The sequence below is a fragment of the Cibotium barometz genome, chromosome 63, assembly GCF_041138505.1.
Source record: "Cibotium barometz isolate CiBa-2024 chromosome 63, ASM4113850v1, whole genome shotgun sequence".
Lineage (NCBI taxonomy): Eukaryota > Viridiplantae > Streptophyta > Polypodiopsida > Cyatheales > Cibotiaceae > Cibotium > Cibotium barometz.
In genome coordinates, this window is record NC_141108.1 from 15781157 (window position 1) to 15800311 (window position 19155).

At 49.9% G+C, this 19155-nt stretch overlaps 1 protein-coding gene across 5 annotated transcripts in view; it reads left to right on the forward strand.

The window, feature by feature from the left end:
• LOC147603754 (Metallo-hydrolase/oxidoreductase superfamily protein) overlaps window positions 1–19155 on the forward strand; it is a 128004-nt gene that overhangs the window by 37301 nt on the left and 71548 nt on the right. For 4 of the 5 annotated variants that reach the window (XM_086795910.1, XM_086795914.1, XM_086795912.1 and 1 more), the window contains exons 3-4: window positions 94–206; window positions 9987–10028. In XM_086795910.1, coding sequence (XP_086652036.1) covers window positions 94–206; window positions 9987–10028 — 155 coding nt within the window. The remainder of the gene's footprint in view (window positions 1–93; window positions 207–9986; window positions 10029–19155) is intronic. The other variant, XM_086795911.1, reaches the window with a different exon arrangement.

Consider the following 19155-nt stretch of genomic DNA (forward strand, 5'->3'; position numbering starts at 1 on the left):
ATTTGTTGTGTGTTTACTATAATAAGGAACATGGCCAAACTACTCAATTGAGTTTCTCTTAGTTGTAAAAAATGGTATGTAAGAGCATTTCAGGTTTGTTGGCCAGCTGCTCAAATTGGGAATAAAAACAGGCGCCGCAACACTAGCATTGTGGTTCGCTTTTCGACAGCAAATGGGATGCGCAACATTCTTATAGATGCTGGCAAGTATGGAACTTGATCTTGTTTTTGTCTGTGTGTCTTGCATACTGTCACAAGTTTCATGATTTTTGAAATGTATTTCTATGTAGCAGTCGTATCAGTCCTAAAGGGGGCGTTGCTTCACTAAATGCCGCTTCTGGTGGTAGACAAAGCACTGTCTTGGCAATCCTAAGAATTTGATGTGCTTCTGAAGGAAGTCCCGTGCAAATGAGGAAGGAAAATGTGCTGGGGGAGGTTCTTTGGAGAAATGATCTAACTTTAGAGAAGGAATCCTAGCCTTGCTTGCTACTGTGTGGATGCCGTGGTCATAGGGGACGGTACTATGTGCATCAGGTGTCAACCGATTCCGGGGAGAATGTCGTGGTATTCCTTTGGGCAGGCTGGGGAGGCACACTATGACAAGAAATCGAACCTTGGCCAAGAGAGGGCCAGTGTTGGGTGAGAAGCCATGCTTCCATCCAGCAAAATATGCAGTGGCGTTGTGTAATGCAATGGGGCTACTCCGAAGGACATTGGGTGTTAAGGCCTCAGAGTCAAACTTGATCATGATGTAGCCACAGATGCTGAGAAGCGCACCTTGTAGGTGAAACTGGACTGCTGCGGGAGATTTTCAAAAGAAAGGTGATGGCCTCTAGCAAAGCCATGGATGATGAAAGGAACTGGAGTCGGACTGAGATAAGGGGCAGTTGAGGGTTCCCTTGGTTGGGGAATTCGTAGCTCTGCTGCTATGAACCAGGTGCAGTCAAAAGCTGGAATGAAAGCACAACCAACGACAAAAGCATCGAAAAAGGTGAGATGAAGGAAAAAGGACTGAAAGGGAATGGAATAAGCGAAGGGAATAAAGTGTGGAGAAGAGGAAGGGGAAGGGGTGAGCTGGAAATTTGAAAAAGCAGTTAAAAAGGGCCATCAGGCAGGGGTGCAGGTGCATGCTAGTGGGTGGGCTGGGACACTAGGAACAGGGCGGGCAGTGGCCAAGTCAGTGGGTAGGCGGGTACCAGCGGCAATAGGTAGTTGCATAAGTGAGCATTTGATGGAGGCCCGGCAGCCTTCAATCAAGGGCCCGGCTGGAGACTGCATGAAAGGTGGAGAAGCGCAAGGGGAGATGAGGGCAGGAGTGGTGGGGCAGAGAAGAAGGGAGACGCAGTCAAGGAAGCAGAAAGTTTTTGTTTTTTTGGGGGGCGGGGACCCACCCTATAATGTTTGGTGTTGGAGGGTAGCTCCAGCTTGAACAAGTCCTTATTAAATGACTCTTTGATACTTCTAGGTTTCAAAGGAGATCTAGCAGTGGCTCTCGTATTTTTGTGACAAGGTTTATAACCAATTTTAAGCAAGAATTGATGCTTAGTTGGTGCCGTATACGTCGGTACCATGTTTGGTATAACGGTGATTGGTTTTGACCATGTAATTGTTCCATTCTTTAATGCAATTTTTATCGTTGTTACCTTAAACCCTTCTAGATTCACTTCACTTTTGAGACGTAATTCACATCAATCTGTGCACCATTATTTCTTCAAAATGTCAGATTTTTTTTGACATAAGAGTCTAACCTCTATTGACGTGGACCCTACCTTCCTTGAATTCGGCTGTTTGACATCTCCAATATTTTTCTTCCAGCTATTTGGAATCATCACCTGTCTACTCCAAGGTTGCTCAAAATAATACCTCACCTTTTTAGAACTTGATTACCCCATGGGAATCCTTAAGCTGTCCAAGTATTGAGATTGGAAGTATCACAAACTGTTGCTTTGAAAACTTTCAATCGATATACGGAATTACTGTTTTTTTTTCCCCAGAAAATAGATCCTTCTATTAGTTATATGAAAACCATCCAACAGGCTGAAGTACATGCTGAGAGTCTCCAAAAGAGGGGGGAAAAAAACGTTGGGGAGGGTAGTCCCCTCCATGGCTGCCCACTCTCTGAAGTGAGCCACCGCTAAAGTCCTCTGCTAGGGAGAGTGTTAGACGTCTATCAATTAAAATAATATGTTTTTTAATAAATAACAATAAAGAATTTTAATTTTTTATATATCGGACTGAGAAAATGAGAGCTGGTCCCTCATCTGATCCTAGAACCGCCAGAGATGCTGTGGCATTGAAAACACCTAGCCACTGGGGAGAGGCGGGAGGGGGGGGGTGTTCTGCCAGTCGGAGGGGATGGTTGAGTCGATGACAAGGACTATTTGCTCTGTGCCTTGAATCTCATCGAGATGTTTGCTCTAAGCCTCCTGAGTAAGCCACCTTAAACTAGTCCACTCGCCAAGAGACTGGGCAGGGCCCGAGCAAAGGGGGCCCCAGGCTATGTGAGAATGCATGCCTAAAGGGTGACCGGTGGGCATCCGGAAAGAGGCAGTTCCAGATTAGTGGGCTGGTGAGGCCGGGGGAGCTGTTAAAGGGCTAGCTTGATCATCAAACTGGCTGCAAATTTGTCCTCAAAAGCGGTGCTGAGGCCTTGGGATCGAGCCTTCGTGAAGATCTATTGTACAGGGGCCGCCAAGTAAGGGGTTCCATGTTGAGATCCTGTCAAGTAGAAAAGCATTGTAGACCTCATTACCATGTAGAAGGCCTCTGACTATCAACTTGCCCAGTAGGGCTCTGATCTGCACAGCCGAGCTGGTTGGCCGTCAGGCTTGGTCCACAGAAAGTTCCAGATCAGTTGCGGAACCTGACCAAAGACCGCTCTAGAAATCGCCATCAAGAAGTGATGTACCACATGGTGGCTAGGAGCACATGGTTGGCCATGATCACGTGGTCGGTGAGGGAGAGGAGGGCGATGCTCCAATACAAAAGCGTCTTTCAAATGCTTAGAAGAACGGGGGCTCCGCTGTTGGTCGGCTGAGATGTCAATCCCAACCACACCCCAGGTATCTGATCGGGGTGCCCCTGGGGATCCATTGGAATGACTCAATTTGGTGCCAAGCTGGGGTGGGTGAAGATCCTACCCAAAAACTACATGACTTGTGCTAGTTGATCTGAACTCCAGAGGCTAAGCAGAAAGTCTCGATGGTGAGGGCAAATCTCCGAAGGTTCCCCTCCTCTCCTGAGAAGTAGGCAGTCATTTGCGAACTTCGAGTCGAGAAGCTCCTACTCGGATCTAATGGGGAGGCGGAGACCCAGGAGTCCTGTCTTGTGCTTGGAGAGAGAGTTGCTCCTCGCCTCTGCCACACAGAAGAAGAGGAAAGGGCGAGGAGGCACCCATGTCTGGCTGATCTGGAGATCAGAAACCTGTCCCCCTTGGCCCCCTGGATGGGTTGCCGAATAAAGGGTGGAGACACCTCTAATCCATCCGGCCGGAAAGCCCACCCTAAGCATTGTGCCCTCCAGGAAAGCCTAATTGACTCTATCATAGGCCTTCTCAAAATCCAGAAGTAGAATTGCCATGTCCTCCCTGCGAAGCCTGGTTGAAGCTTGTGTCTTCCCAAAAGGTGAAGATGTTATCCAAGATACTCCTATCCTATATGAAGCTGGTTTGGATGCCATGGATCAGGTCGGGGAGATGAGGCTGCAGGCATTGGCTGATGGCTTTGGCGAGCATTTTTGTAAGCGTTTCCTAGGAGGGTGATGGGGTACCACTGTCGAATCTCCAAATGGTCGCTACTGTGAATCAGCCCCTCGGAGAGTCTCTCCGGCATGTGGTGTGAGGCCATGATCTCATTGAAGGCGGCCATGAAATCGCCTTCCATGAGATTCCAGTGATGCAGAAAGAGAGTGGCCGGCAAGCCATACTCATGGAAGGGCTCGAAGTGAATTGCGCAATTCGATGAGAGAAAAGGGAGCACAAGAGAGCCTTGCGGCTCCCGCGTATGCTGCCAAACTCTCTCCCTCACTGCTTCCACTTGCAGGGTGAGAGAATCTGATGAAAGGAGATCTCTAAAGAAGCCTGTGACTATGGCTTGAACGTGGGGGGGATCTTCTCTATGGTGCTGTCTGGGCTGCTCAGCCTCCGAATCCTGTCTCTGTGATGGTGAGGGCTTGCTGTCTCAAAGAAATCACAGGCGACCCTATCCCCTGCCTAGTCCAAAAGGAGGCTCTGGGCATGGTACTGATACTCCACCCTCCTCTCCTCTCCTCGATCGGATCTCCATGCGGGTCGCCTCCATCTGAGACTCCACCCACATACTATCTAGGGTTTGCTCTTGGAGCCGTTGGAGCCCTTGCGGAGACTCCTCTCCTGCTCTCTAAACCTGGTGAGTTTGTCCTGAGCTGTGCTCTATAGAAGGGTGCTGATCTCCTGCAGTACAGAGTCGAGCGCATGGCCGCCTCTCCCGGCCTAAAAGAGAGGGACTCCCAATCTTCTTGACTCTTATGGCGATCTTTGGGTCCTGGACCAAGTAATCACGCATGCGGACACTCAGCTGATGCTCTCATCTCCATGTGTCCTCCAGATGAAGGACAACTGGTGAATGATCTGACATTGTGGTGTCTGGGAGAATAGCAATCAAACCACCTCTGCGATATGCCCACTCATATACATAAAATCTGTGAATGGGCGAGAGGTTCGATCCCTGTATCCTCTAGTCTGGTCTGGAGAAGCGAAGGCTCCCTGGTGTGTGGCCAAACTCTGGTAAGTGCCATGGGTCCTGGCCCCTCGGACCAGCTCCTCCTAGGCCGTACTATGACTCCCTGTGATAGTATCCAGGCCTCCTCCCTTCCTGTCCTATGGGTCTTCTAGCATGTTAAAATGTCCACCTGTGGACCAAAAATCTGCCTGGGGAAGTGCCTATCTCATCTGGACCCAGAACTCGGTCCGCCCTGCCACCCTGTTGGGGGCATAAATGTTGAGGAAACCCACACGGTCTTCCCCAACCCTGACTATAATCCACTGCGCCCTCCCCTTAACAATGATGCCTGAATCCAACACCTATGGAAGCAGCTGCTCACTGACTGAAATGCACACCGGGGACCAGAAGGTATAGGCAAGATCTTCCCGCATTTGCGGGTGCGCCTTGCGGAGAGGTGATGTTCCTGTAGGAACAACATATCAAGTGGGCTTCCTACGCAGGCTCGTTGAAGCTCTTGGAGTTGGGGGACGGGGGGGGGCGGGGGGGGGGGTGGGAGAAGAAGGAAGACAGCAGGGGAAGAATGCAGGAGGCAGGGAGGTGGGATGGTGAAGGAGGCAGGCTGCTGGGGGGCGGGTGGGGAGAGCTATACTGAATTAGTGTTGCATTGATAGTCGCTTGCTAATGTGGGCTGTCTTTTAGAAGCAAGACATTGAAGTGGAGGCATGCAATGCCAAGAGACTGGCTCTTGGCAAGTTGTTGGCAAGTTGCTGACTCTTTGTATGAGTGTTGTTAGATGAGGTTTGTTTTAGAATATAAGGAATATGATTTCAGTTTGGCTTTGCATGTGAGCTGGGAGGAAGCATTAAATCATATGCTTTGCTAATCCACGCGGTCATTTTCCTCCAGACATTCTGATGACTGAGACCATCACCGTTGTTCGGACTTCAGCATCACCTTAGTCTAGGCAAACACAGCAAAGCGGCAAAGTGCCATTTTTTTTTTTTTGCATGCTACCTCTCATGCATGGCCAGGCCAAAGAGCAACAAGCAGAGCATGAAGGGAGCATTAAAAACTTGCAAATTCAATTGCACTAACAACATCATAGTCCTTTATATACTCATTTTTACTTCTAGCCCAAAAGCAAGCTCCCAATTTCAATTGCACTAACAACATCATAGTCCTTTATATACTCATTTTTACTTCTAGCCCAAAAGCAAGCAAGCTCCCAATTACATTTTAGAACCGCAAGTAATAATGAAACGGTTTCATTAATGAGCACATCACTTGGCAGTACATTCAGCTTGAGAGAGCTTGACAGCATGGCAGATTTGGAGGGCTTTATCAATGTAGGCTAATATGGGCCCTTGTATGCACTCTCTCCTCCATCTGTTTTAATACATCCCACACCCTTCTCTGTATTTCAAGTGGGATCTTGGCCGGTCTGCAGAGATCAGACGGTTCCTTTTATGATTATCTGTTTTTGTTTTTTGGGGGGGGGGGGGGGACTTGTGAAGGTCCGCCTCTGTGGGCATTGCTTCATTGAATGTCCCATCTGGCGGTAGGCAAAAGCAGTGACCAGGAAGCTGGACAGCTCAATTGGCTGTGTGATAAGTCATGCCGAAGGCCAAGGGAGAGAGGTAAGGAGGCTGACAAAAGGGGGAGATGAGCAGCTGTGGGACTTAGGTGGTGTTTGAATTTGGAGTCCATGTGTGTGTCCCCCCTCGTGTGTGTGAACCCGTGTTTGTGTCTCCGTATATGTGTGTGTGTGGATCTCAGTGGGAACTCTTTTGGCACGGAGGCATATTGCAATTGCATCTTGTAGGCGGTGCTCCCATCCTAGAGAGATAGTGCCTCACCTTCTTTGGCATTGCTTGCAATCTCGGGGTTTTCTTGATGACTTGTCCAGATACCTTCGGGCTTGTTTTCCTGGGAGGCGTTTCGGGCGAATGTTTTGGATTTTTGGCTGTCTTTCTCCTCCACTATGACCCTATATAGACTTGCTTGACTAGACTAGATTCTGGGCATTGTGGACTATTTACCATGCTCGGAATCAACTGCTCTTCTTTGGAGATTCATTTCAGCTCTTTGGCTACTTCCGGAGATCCCTTTTACGATCGCTCCGAGATTCTCATGAACTTGGAGACCTTTCCTTCAGCAACTAGAAGTGTTTTCCCACTGTTTCTGAACTAAGTAGTAGCTGCCCCACTGTGGGGCAACCATGAATGTACATTGAATCTTCTAATGAGGCAGTGGTTTCACTAAGAAAAAATATGTGTGTGTGTGTGCCTACATTGGCCGGGCTGGCCCCCAAACTAGGGAAACTCTTTGACTATGGAGAGCATTCATGGGAGTAGGGTGTTTGAAGTGCATCTTGCATTACCCTAGCCAAGGAAGGCCTATAACCTTTCCTTGCTTGGGATTCGCCACATAGGGGATGTTATTGATGAGCATGGTATGTTTTTTCGTTCTCTTAATCAGTGAGACATTGTAATTTGGGATTGCATCATAGGTCAATTTGGGGGGTCATTATGGAGATGATGCAACCATTGCACCGAGTGCCTGCACTTTAGAAAGAAGGGTGACTCAGAGACTGGATTTTTGACGGGCAGCTCCCTGGATATATACCTCTTCCTTTTCATCAACAGAGAAGCTCCTTTCGCATCACCCCCCCCACCCCCCCCCCGATTCATGAACATGCGAATCCTCTATGGAGGATGTCTAAATCCTTGCCTTGGTGGAAAGCAGCATTGGGACGGATATGGAAGAGCAAATTGCCCTTGAAGCAATGATTGTTTCTATGGAGATGCATTATGGATGTTTTTCTGGTGGGGATTCTTTTGGCACATACACATTGCTTCAGCCTCATGTAGGTGATGATGTCACCCATGTGAGAGTGCTCCATCTTCTGTGGTACTGTTCCCACTCTGGAGTCCTCTTGGACAGATTGTTAGGGCACCTCTACGGGCACAATTTCTAGGCAGACTTTTTGGGAGGCAATTTTGGCTTTTAGGTTGACTCTCTCCACCATTGCAAGCTTATGCAGTCTTTCTAGATTGGACGAGATTCTGGGCACTCTGGACTATCTACTGTGTCGGGAATTAGTTGCTTTTTTCTGTTGTTCATGTTGACCTTTTTTCCTTCTTTCGTAGATCACTTTACTAGTATCTCAAAGATTCTTTTGATCTTGGAGAGCTCTCTTTTCTGTAGCTCGAGGTGTTTTTCCATTGTTTCTGATCTAAGTCACAGCTGTTCCACTCTAGGACAGCTATGAATGTACATTACTTTTATTTATGAAGCAGTGGTTTCATTGAAAAAAAAAGTGTGTGTGCGTGTGTGTGTGTGTATGTGTATGCAGACTTCATGATTGGCAACTTGTTGGTCATACCAGTTCTATTCGATTGGATGCGCTTTCGGCAAGTAATGCGGACAAATTGTTGCTTCCTGCCGCGTGGATCTAGCCTCATTTTTGGTGTTTTGCCATCTTGCATGGTTGGATTTGACACTTTCATGATCTGGATGAGATACTGGGCACTTTGGACTATTTGGAAGGCTAGGAACTATATAATGTTTCGACAGCCTTCTCTAGATGCTTATGCTTCCGTGCCAATCTTCGCTAGGTCCACAGTTGGAGGCTATTGATATCCGACAGTTTGAAGTCTTTTTTTACTGTTTCTAGCTTTCTTTCTTGGATGACTTCTCTCTGAAGTACATCCTCTTCTTGTATATTGCTTCTTAGTATTAGAACACTGGTTTTGTACTGAAAAAAAGTGTGTGAACAACCCCAAAAAGAGTTAGTGTACTAGTAGTGTGTGAACACTCTTATAAGTGGATAGGATAAGAGTGCCATGTGTCACTTATCTAGTGTGTATGTGTGATTTCTATGGGTCAAAATATAAGGCTACATGCCTATAAAAGCATTGTACTTGGTGAAGGTTAACACATCAATAGAAGCAATCATTGAGTTGTGCAATACTCTCTCTTGAGCTTTTTCACATCTCTCACTCTCTCTCTACACACACACACACACACACACACACACACACACACACCATGGATATCCTCCATCCACCATAGTCTTTAAGCAAACACTAATACCATCAAATGGTATTAGAGCCTGCCAACTCAGCTGCCATCCACTTCTGCTCACACTGCCCTTGATCTCGGCCTCACCCTCAGCCTCTACTCTCGCTCCGGCCTTTGTTGCCGTAGCCTCCGTCGCGTGGTGTCCACAGCCCGCTAATGTCATCTGTTGCTTGCAGTTGCCCGCGTTCAGCACTGCTATCGGCTCCTGCTCCTAGTCTGCCACCATCCGTCCGACTCGCCATTGCCGACCACCACCATTGCCACCAACTATGCTGCTCGTCATTGTCCTGTGAGCACCGACATCAGCAACATGTCGTCATTAGCACTAGCATGCAAATGCCGCCGAAAGAGACCACTCTTCACCGACATACGCTTGAGGGGGAGGTTTTGAACTCCAAAATTATCTAATTTATGAGAGTCAAGGGTCCTCTACCCAGGAAATCCCTCAAAAGCTGAATTATATAGTCCATGTGTGTGTTCTCTTTGTAATGCCTTATTGTTATAAAAGGCTCGATCATTCCCGTCTTACCCCTGTTTAGGTCTAGGGGGTTTTGTCTTTGTGAGTTGATGTAGACTGTCATTTGTTGGTCAAGTTCCTATATCAGGCCCAATGTGAGAGTATGGGGTTGGTGTTGTCTCCTTGAAAGCAAACCTTGGTCTCTGATTCTTTTGCAGTGACGGTGATGCAAGAAGAGGCAGGGACACCCAGCAGGAGGGGGTGAAAGGGGGAAATGCAAATGGCTGTTTTCTCTTTTTATTTGGGGGGGCATCAGGGAGATGGTTTTGGCTTCAGATTTCTTAGTTGGTGTATTGCATACTTGCCGTGTAATCTGATTATTATGCTTCTTTTGTTTTCTTCCCCTTTGCTCAAGAGACTTTGATCATATTTAGGGGCACTTTCCTCTCAATTGTATTCATAACATTTCTGGTTTCTCAAAACAAAGAAAGTGGTAAGACCACTTCCATGGCTTGCTATTATGCTTGAGCTTCTTTCCATGAAAAGAAAAGTTTAACATGCATGGAGTGAGCTCATGTGTATATGATGTGGAATGAGCCTCCTACAATAAATGATTCTGGATATTAATTTCCCATTTGGATTCAAACTAGACAAAGTGCAGTTATATTTCATATCATATGCACTTTCCTGTATGGTTCATATTTTTCCCAATCAATGACCTTTTTTATCATATACTTCTCAATGCAGATTTTTTTATCACAGTGCTCTTCAATGGTTCCCCTATTATGGGTAAGTCTTCATATGTATGATGCAGTTTGTAATTTGATGTTCTTTTCATTCTTTAAAGAAATACTGTTTCTTGCTATATGTGATGCGTACCTTGTGGACAAGCCTTTGCATGGTTTGTCTGTTCTTAGGACTTAATCCAAAGAATCATCAATATAAATTTGTTCTCTTCTCAAGCTAGTTTGGGTTGTGTTTTACTGTTATGCTCTCTTTGTAGTTTGCCAAGGTTGTCAAGCCTTGGGAGTTGGGACTATTAATTTGCTGAAGTGATACCTTTGGTACCTCCTCCTAACGTTCCAATGTAGTGCACTCACATGTTTAGTGTTACCAACAAGTGCATACTTGGTTGTTACAGCAGTGACAACTTTTTTGAAAGTTATGTTTGCAACCATATCCTTTCTGGAAGCTTAATATAGGCTGCATTGGGATATTTCAAACGAGTATCAAATCTACACCCTTATTTCAAGTTGAGGAGGTGCCACTAGCTGTGAATTTCCCATAATTTCTTCTGGAAAATCTGATACAAAGTTTGGGAAGATGGGGATTTTCTTGATAATTTATCTTACGCGGTTCACGTCATGCCTTCTGGTTTATTTTTATGTTGTGCTAACCTTGTGGTCTGGAGGTATCAAAGTTATTGAAGGTTATTGAAGGCCAAGACATTAGAAGAATAACATTGGCTAAATGAAAGTAAAACATGCTAAGTATGTGGCCTACACAGCCAGGCGGGGTGTTGGCATCCATGGCAGTGCAGATAATGCAGGTTGACCAGCTTTGGGAAGGGCTATCTTGAATTTTTTGCAGCCCACTTCTGTATGGTGCTACCAACCTGTTGTATGGACCAGAGTTGCTGCTGTACAGCCATCCTTTCCTGTTTTATCAGCTATACTTGCTATTACCATGCGGCCATAATTACTACTGTATGGGCTGACCTGCGTTTACATTGGCTGTAGTTGCTACTGTACAGGCTGATCTGCTACTGTACTAGTTGTACCTGCTGTGTACTTGCTACTGTACCAGCTGCACCTACTACTGTATACCGGGACAGCCCTTTTGTGGTGGAACTTGGAAATCTTGGTGGGTAGTTGGCTAGACGGAGACCACAAAGCTTGGACTCTCTTGAAAGCTTTGGGGAACCAAAGTGGTAGGTTTCCCATAAGTAAAATCTTTGGAGAATTTGCCTGATACATTTCTCGGTAGTGAAAGCTTTGGACATCCTACTTGGTAGTTTAACTGGTAGAGGGGTCTACATGGAGTTAATTGAAATTGTATTCTGTTTGGTAATTTATTTGGGTTATTTGGAAAATCTGGTTTCAAGGATGAATTTGTCCTTGAGCACCCTTAAATCCTTGTACTTGCAAATTCCTTTTGGTAATATAAAGACAACCCTCACAGTCCTGCTTGACACCCTGCAACTTCTTGCTCAACATGTGTACTTCTGGACAAAAGTAGTTAATATGTTTCTGGTTAGAACAGCCATCTACTTAGCTATTTGAGGTAAGTGCACTATGTCACAACAATTTTGTAATATGCTCGCTATTTATTTAAATTGCTTATGCAAAAGAAACTTTTCAGACATTAAAAGATATGCTATATAAACTCAAAAGAACCTGCAAGCTGGAGCTCCTGCGCTCCTAGCACCCCACTTTGCCATCGCCTACCTGCCTCTGTTCGAAGCACCCCCCCCCCCCTCCCAGATCGAGGTGTTTATCGCTCTCGCGGTCTTTTACCGGTGGCTAGTTTCAGCATCTTCTGGTCTTGAACCCCCAGGAGCACTCCTTGGCAACCGCTCCGTCGTCCCCAACCGAGGTTGCCGTCCCTTGCCTCTCTTTTTCCGAAGAGGATCTTCAGCTCCTCGCTTCCATAGTTGCCTCTTTGGAGGCCTCCACCTTGGTATTCAAGATTGTGGGTAGCCGCTTGGCGTGTGGACAGTTTAGGGATTTGTTACAAGCAAGCCTTCTTGGCGCGCCTGGAAAGATCACTGACATTCATCCTCTTGGGCATGGCTACTTGTCACATGCACTCTGCACTATAGTGCATGGTGACAAGATGGCTCATCATCTATGCATCATTGTACAACAGTATGACCCTTTAGGATATGATAGTCATATGCCGTGGCCCCATTGTAATCCCCAGTCCAGGATATGTGAGGCACGAGCTATGTAGGTCATTCCTCAGCCTTAGAGTGTTAGGCAGTCAGTCATGTCCCTTAACCCACTTGAAGAGAATCATTCATGCATGTAGAAGTCAGTAGAAGCTTTAGGGTTTGCATTAGAAAGCATTCTACATTGCATAGCATTCATCCCATGTGCATGTAAACCCTTGCATAAGCCTTAGGATATTATTCCACCATTTATCCATTATTATCATCTAGTTGGTAGCGTTTAATGCTAAGTCGGCCAGCTTATTACCATTAAAATCAGCATTATCCTCATTATTATCATGATCAAGTCGTGTAGCTGCAGTCAGCCAGCTCTGTAGCCAGCTGATCAACCACCTAATTCCATATAAATAGCAAGTGTTTAGTTCCATCATTCATTCATCATGGATCTCAGCATTCAGCAATCAGACCATCATTGTGTGAAGCCTACACACATTCAGCAGCAGAAAACGCAACATCATCAGCCTAAGGAAGAAGCGCCTTAGTCTACTTGCGTTTCTGAGGCCTAAAGCAGATTTCAGCATTCACATACTTCATCGTTTTCTCCATCCTCCCGGGTGAAGGTAAACGCATCATATTCAGTTATTCCCCTTGCAAATTCACAGCCTAGAATAGTCCCAATTCAGCCCATCTCTTAGCCATAGTTTGCAGCCTTCCTACAGCCCCTTGGAAGAGTCATTGGCATTGAGATTGGACATCATTGAAGCTTCTATAGCAGTGTACAGTTAGCCCGACTCTTGGTCTTCCGAAGGTCTTGCATTTGGCTTATCTACAATCCAAAGTCAGTCATTCTCTTCAAAGTGATAAAGCAAATACTCCTAGCAATAGGAGAGGGCTCTTTAGTGGGTAATTTGGGACCCAATAAGGTGTACAAATCTCTCTCTCTCATCTCTTAAAGTGTGAAGTGATAAAGTGGATTGCTAAAGACTCATGAAACTACAATATGTTCCCGAGCGCTCGCTGAAGCTCCCGCCGCCCCTGCCCGTGGTTCTGCATCGCGCCTGTCGCCCCCACCTACCTGCTCGCCCTCCTGCCTGCCCATCGCTCCTTCCCCCCCTCCGCCTTCATTGCCCGCCGCCGGGGTCTTTTTAGCCCCCCCTCGCCTGCTTCCGCTGTTGCGCCCCCCCCCCCCCCCCCCCCCCCCCCGTTTTTTTCTGTTCCGCCTCGCTTCCTCTCCTCGCGCCTCCCCCTTGTCTTCGCGCCCCCCCCTCCACTCTGCTGCGCCTCATCCTCCCCCATCCGCCTGCTCGCTTCCTCCACTTCCCAGTTGCGCGCAGCACCCGCCTTCCCCTTTTTTGGGGTTTTTTTTCTTTTTTCTCATTCGCCTTCTCCTTCTAGCTTCCGCCCCCTCCTTGGGGTTTTGTTTCTCTTTTTCGCTCCGTATCCCGCCTCTCTGTGTGCAGTTCGGTTTCAGCAGGTTCCCGCCTTCGCCTCGCCTTCGCCGCAGCTTCAGACTCTGATGGAGGCTCCTCCCGCCCCGCCTCAGAGGGACTCATCCGTAGCCCCCTCACCCGCCCCCGAGGTCACCCCCATCAGGCTTTCTCTTTCGCCGGAAGAGGAAGCGAGCCTCACCGCAGAGGTGGAACGCCTCCAGGCTCATTCCACCATCTGCCGTATAGTCGGCACTCGCCCCAGCAGAGGGGAGATCAGGGATCTTCTTCAGGCCCGCCTTCTTGCAGATGTGGGCAAGATCCTGGATGTACAGCTTCTGGTCCGGGGACATTATCAGATCGAGTTCGAGGCCGCCCAGAGCGTTGCCAAGGTCCTTGCCATGAGTCCCCTTGACATCAGGGGTGCTCGGGCTTTCTTCAGACCTTGGCAGCATGGATTTGACCCAGCAGCGGCGGAGCAGGGAGAGCGCCTCTTCCATGTTACAGTTTGTTTCCCTGGTCTCCGCCGGGAGTATCTTCCGCTCCTCTCCAGGCTCGGAGCATTGGTGGGCTCGGTACTAGAGACGGGCCCCTCAGCAGCTTCAGTGGTGGCCAGAGCAGCGGGGCTACCTTCGGTCAGAGTGTTGGTGTCTGACATCTCCTCCCTTCCTAAGGTCATTCAGCTACCTAGGATAGGGGGGGGGGTGGATAGATCAGAGAGTGGAGTTCTCGGGGCTCCCGAACCAATGCTTCATTTGCAGGCAGGTCGGTCATCTGGCCAAGGCCTGCCCTCGCAGGAGACCTCGACCCGCACCACAGCAGCAGGCTACTGATGGCCCGCCCACAGATTCGGCTCGGCAGGCTGCCTCCGGGACACCTGCTCAGGCCACAGAGACCTCGGAGTGGCAGCCTGGACAGGGGCGCCGCCGAGGGAGACAGCCACAGCAGCACGCCCAGAGACCGCTGCAGCAGCAGCCACAGTCTCAGCCTCACTGGGTTCCCGTGAGGAACAGCTTTGCTCCCCTACAGGAGGAGACCCCTGCAGCGACTGAGGACCAGGAGATGCCAGCTCCCCCTCCTTCACCCCCCCCACCCCCGTCCCCTCCCTCCGCCTCGCTTCCACCATCGCCTCCTCCCGCCCCCGCTCCGGCTTCGGCAGCGGCTCCCTCTCCACCTCCCTCGCGTCCCCCTCCTCCCCCTCCGCCCGCCTCACCTTCCCGGGAGGCCCAGGCAGTTCCCTGGCGCTCACCTGTAGTCCGGAGAGCGCTGAGCACTGACCTCGCTCGAGCATCACAGAGGAGACCTATGCCGATTAGGGCCTCACGGATTTCATCTATCCGCAGTCGGCTGAGTCGCCTTGGCATTAGACAGCGCTCGGAGGCTTTTGATTATACCTTCACACGGCTTTTTGGAGCAGAGGGCCCCCATGAGCCAGCACCCATTCGCGTTCATGTAGTGATACCTCCGGCCCGCGGGGAGGAGGCACTAGACTCAGCGGTGGCCTTCTCGTTCCCTCTTTGTGGACCTTGTGACCGGGAGTGGACTCTAGAGCTCGCTCTCAGCACTTTGAAGACTCAGGCAGTTGAGTTTTCGCATCACATGAGCGATCTGGAGGTGACAGATGTGATAGGCCGACTTTGGGAGTTGGCTCATTTTTTCTTGGATCCCGGGAGTGTGGATACCTCAGGGATTCGTCATTTGGTCGTGTGCATAGTGGCAGACTTGGCACGCGACCCAGGATATGTGAGTATACACGAGGTTGCTCTGTCAGAGCAGGAGGCAGTCGCCATGGGCCACAGCCACTGGCGCCTGATCCGGGTGTCTTGCAGTACACCGGGTGGGCAGATTCGCAGCCGTTCGGATGGGGACTACTCTCCATCCAAGCCGCTTGCGAAGGCCCGCCGTACGGCTGAGACAGCATCCACCTCAGCAGGGCATCCATGAGGATCATCTCATGGAATGTACAGGGCCTTGGCGGAGCACACTTTATACGCTATCGAGGCTGCTTGAGGCAGGAGCTTCAAAGATGCCTGGTTGGTGGCAGCATTGACATTTTGATGATGCAGGAGCACCACTTGGGTGAGAGCAGGATCCGGAGATATGGTTCGGTGATGCCTGGATGGGACACTTTTTGGTCTGCAGGGTTTGGTCCTTTGGGTGGACAGGGAGGAGTATGCATGGTTATTGCAGATGTATGGCGGCAGGCCATTGTGGATCGAGGGATCATTGTGCCTGGTAGAGCACAGTATGTCATTCTGAGGATGCATGATGAGCTATTGGGTGTGCTCAACATCTATGCGCCCAATCATGCTAGTGCCAGAGCAGAGTTCTGGACTCAGGTTCCAGATGCATTGCCAGAGGCCGCACATTGGTGTGTTGGGGGAGACTTCAACATGCTTGAGGACCCGGCAGATAGGGTGGGAGGTAGTCATGTTACAGTGCACGGCACGGAGCTTGCAGCTTGGGACCGGTTTTGCATGTCACTGAGGATCACTGATGCATGGCAGCATGGGGCTTTCTCCCGGTCTCAGGACAGTCTTAGTTTCTCTCGGTCGGATCGCCGGCAGGGAGGGACTAATCTATCACGGATTGATCGCTTTTATGTGGGCGACTGGTTAGGGGAGCGAGGGGGCTCCGTCGGCATTCTCGCTGGCACCTCATTTTCAGATCATGCGCCAGTTATATTGGCATTGGAGGAGGGGACCCGGGAGCCCAGCTTGCAGTTGAGGATCCCAGAGAGGGTACTTACAGATCCCAGTCTCGCTGAGGACATTGAGAGGATCTGGCATGATAGTCAGTGCTCTGACCAGGATGCAGCGGGCCAGTGTGCCCAGGGACTCATTGATCTTAGCTCTTTTCTACACGCTGCAGCTTTGACACGACTGGGAGAGATTCGCGAGCGGGAGCAACGGCTGAGACACAGCCTTGCTTCGCTACAGCGCCTTCAGGAGCAGCAGCCTGCATGTGAGTGGGTGGCGTCCCAGCTGAGCCAGGCACGCCAGGAGGTTAGAGAGGTAGAGGAGCAGAGACATGACTTTTACTATCGTCGTCAGGCCTCTCAGTGGACGCAGCTTGGTGATAGAGTGACTGGAGAGTTTTTTGAGATCACTGGACCCCGTCTCATGCGCGAGCAGGAGTCCGCCAGCTTGGTAGACCGGATGGATCGGTAGCTACTGAGCTCGGGGAGATCAGAGCCATTGCTACTGCATTTTATAGTGACCTGCTTTCAGCGGAGCCAGCCACTGAGGATCGAGATGTTTGCAGACAGACTGTGTGGGCCCATGTGCAAAGGAGGGTCACAGACCATATGCGTACAGTTTTAGGTGCGCCTCTGTCAGAGATTGAGCTTGCCGAGGCCTTGAGGGTCCTGCCGCGACATAGTTGCCCAGGGGAGGACGGACTGACGCCGGCCTTTTTTATGCGCTATTGGGACCTTTTGGGGCCAGGCCTCCGCAGGGGCTTTCAGCATGTTTTGGACACTGGGGTGATGCCGCAGAGCTTTTCAGAGGGCTTGATCTATCTTATCCCCAAGGGGGAGGGAGTATCAGATGACATTGGGCATTGGAGGCCTATTACGATCCTCAATACTGTCTACAAGGTCTTGGCAAAGGCCTTGAGTTTGAGGATCCAGCCCTTCCTGGGGGAGTTGATTCATGCTACTCAGACAGGATTTGTCAAGGAGCGCAGTATCCTTGACAACATCTTTACTTTCTGGGAGGCGACGGCCCGAGCTAGATTTCTTGGCGAGGACTTGGTCGTGATGCTTCTCGATTTTGAGAAGGCATACGATAGAGTTGATTGGGGTTTCTTAGAGGGCACTATGCTTCGCCTGGGCTTTGAGCTAGGATGGATCAGAGGGGTGGCAGCTCTATATTCCACAGCTCGCAGCCAGGTGCTGATTGCAGGAGGACGGGGGCCGAGTTTTGAGCTGACCAGATCAGTCCGTCCAGGGGTGTCCTCTCGCCCCTTTCCTTTTTCTCTTCTTTGCGGAGGCTATGAGTATGTATTTGACGGCAGAAGAGGTTGGTTTGAGAGGACTGCAGCTCCCAGTCCGGGGGGAGGACCTGCTTGATGCTGAGTTTGCAGACGACACGGGCTTATTTTTGCATGGCCATGAGGCCAATCTTATTCGGGCTGAGCAGTCGCTCCAGGTTTTTAGTGCAGCTTCGGGAGCACTGATCAATTGGCGCAAGACAGTGGCCTTTTGGATCAGTAGTGCTCCCACTCCGGCATGGAGCCCGGACCCCGGTTTTAGATGGATTCCTCCAGGCACAGCAGTGCGGTATTTGGGATGCCAGATTGGCCTTGATTTGTCACCTGAGTAGCAGATTGCCCCGCTTCTTCTGAGCATTCGGAAGAAGCTATTGTATTGGAGTACAGCTCGACTATCCTTGGCTGGGAGGGTGGTGGTGGCAAATCAGGTGCTATTAGCGACCATGTGGTACATTACGTCTTGCTGGATTTTCTCGAGCTCTTGCATCAGCCAGGTACAGAGGCTGATCAGGAACTTTCTGTGGTCCGGGAGGGACAGTCAGCCAGCTCGGGCAAAGGTTGCATGGGCAGTTATTACACTTCCACTGGCTCAGGGCGGTTTGGGTATTATAGATCCAGTCGATCAGAGTAGAGCCTTATTGGGGAAGCTTATTGTTTGGGGGTTGCTTCCAGGCGCTGAGCCTTGGAAAGAGCTCCTCTTGCAGCGACTACAGGCTCGGGCGCCCCCAGCAGGGGGTACTTGGGCACCAGAGATTCGCTGGATCTTCATAGAGATGAGGAGGACAGGCCTCAGTAGAGGATGGGAGGACAGATTTGCTTTGAGCATCCTGAGAGCTTGGGAGCTGTTGAGACCGGGACTCTCTCAGCGGCCTCCTTCTTGTGTTGAGGAGCGGGCCAGACAGCCGCTCATCTGGAGCCCAGCGGTTCGCACGGAGCAGGGTCATATGCTGGGTTCTCGGCCTCGTCTAGCCTGGGGACCTTTAGCGGCAGGCCCAGCTCGTAGTTTTGGAGACTGGCAGGCTTTCTGCAGTCTACCAGAGGAGATCCAGGTGGAGAGGCTGAGTCACTTCAGAGGGGGGTTGATTATGAGGGATGATATACAGGAGGCACTCACAGAGGAGTGGTTCACGCCTCTCGAGCCAGTGGCCCCATGGTGGATGGGAGCCTTTACACAGTTGGAGATCCTGATTGCTGTCAGAGCTAGCATTGAGGATGGCAGATGCCTCTACTATGAGATTCAGGATGAGGGCAGACTCCAGAGAGTGGAGGTGGAGTCGCCTTTGGTTGCAGAGTGCACCTTTCAGAGGATTCGGGTAGTGGCCGCCGCTTCTCGGAAGTGGCATATTGACCCCGACCCTGCTGATGTGCTCCCGGATTGGCGCATATGGGCATATGCAGCGCGCCCCTTGGCCCGGCTACAGTGGGACCCCGGGGAGTACGAGTGGCATGATCCTTATGCATCCCTTGAGGCCACAGAGATCACCTTTTTCCAGTATACTGTTCGGCTGGGGCGGCATATTTTGACGCCGAGGAGGACGGTTTCTCCAGCGGCAGCGGGGCATTGGCGACTAACTACAGGGACTCTCATAGGAGTTCCTTGAGGATT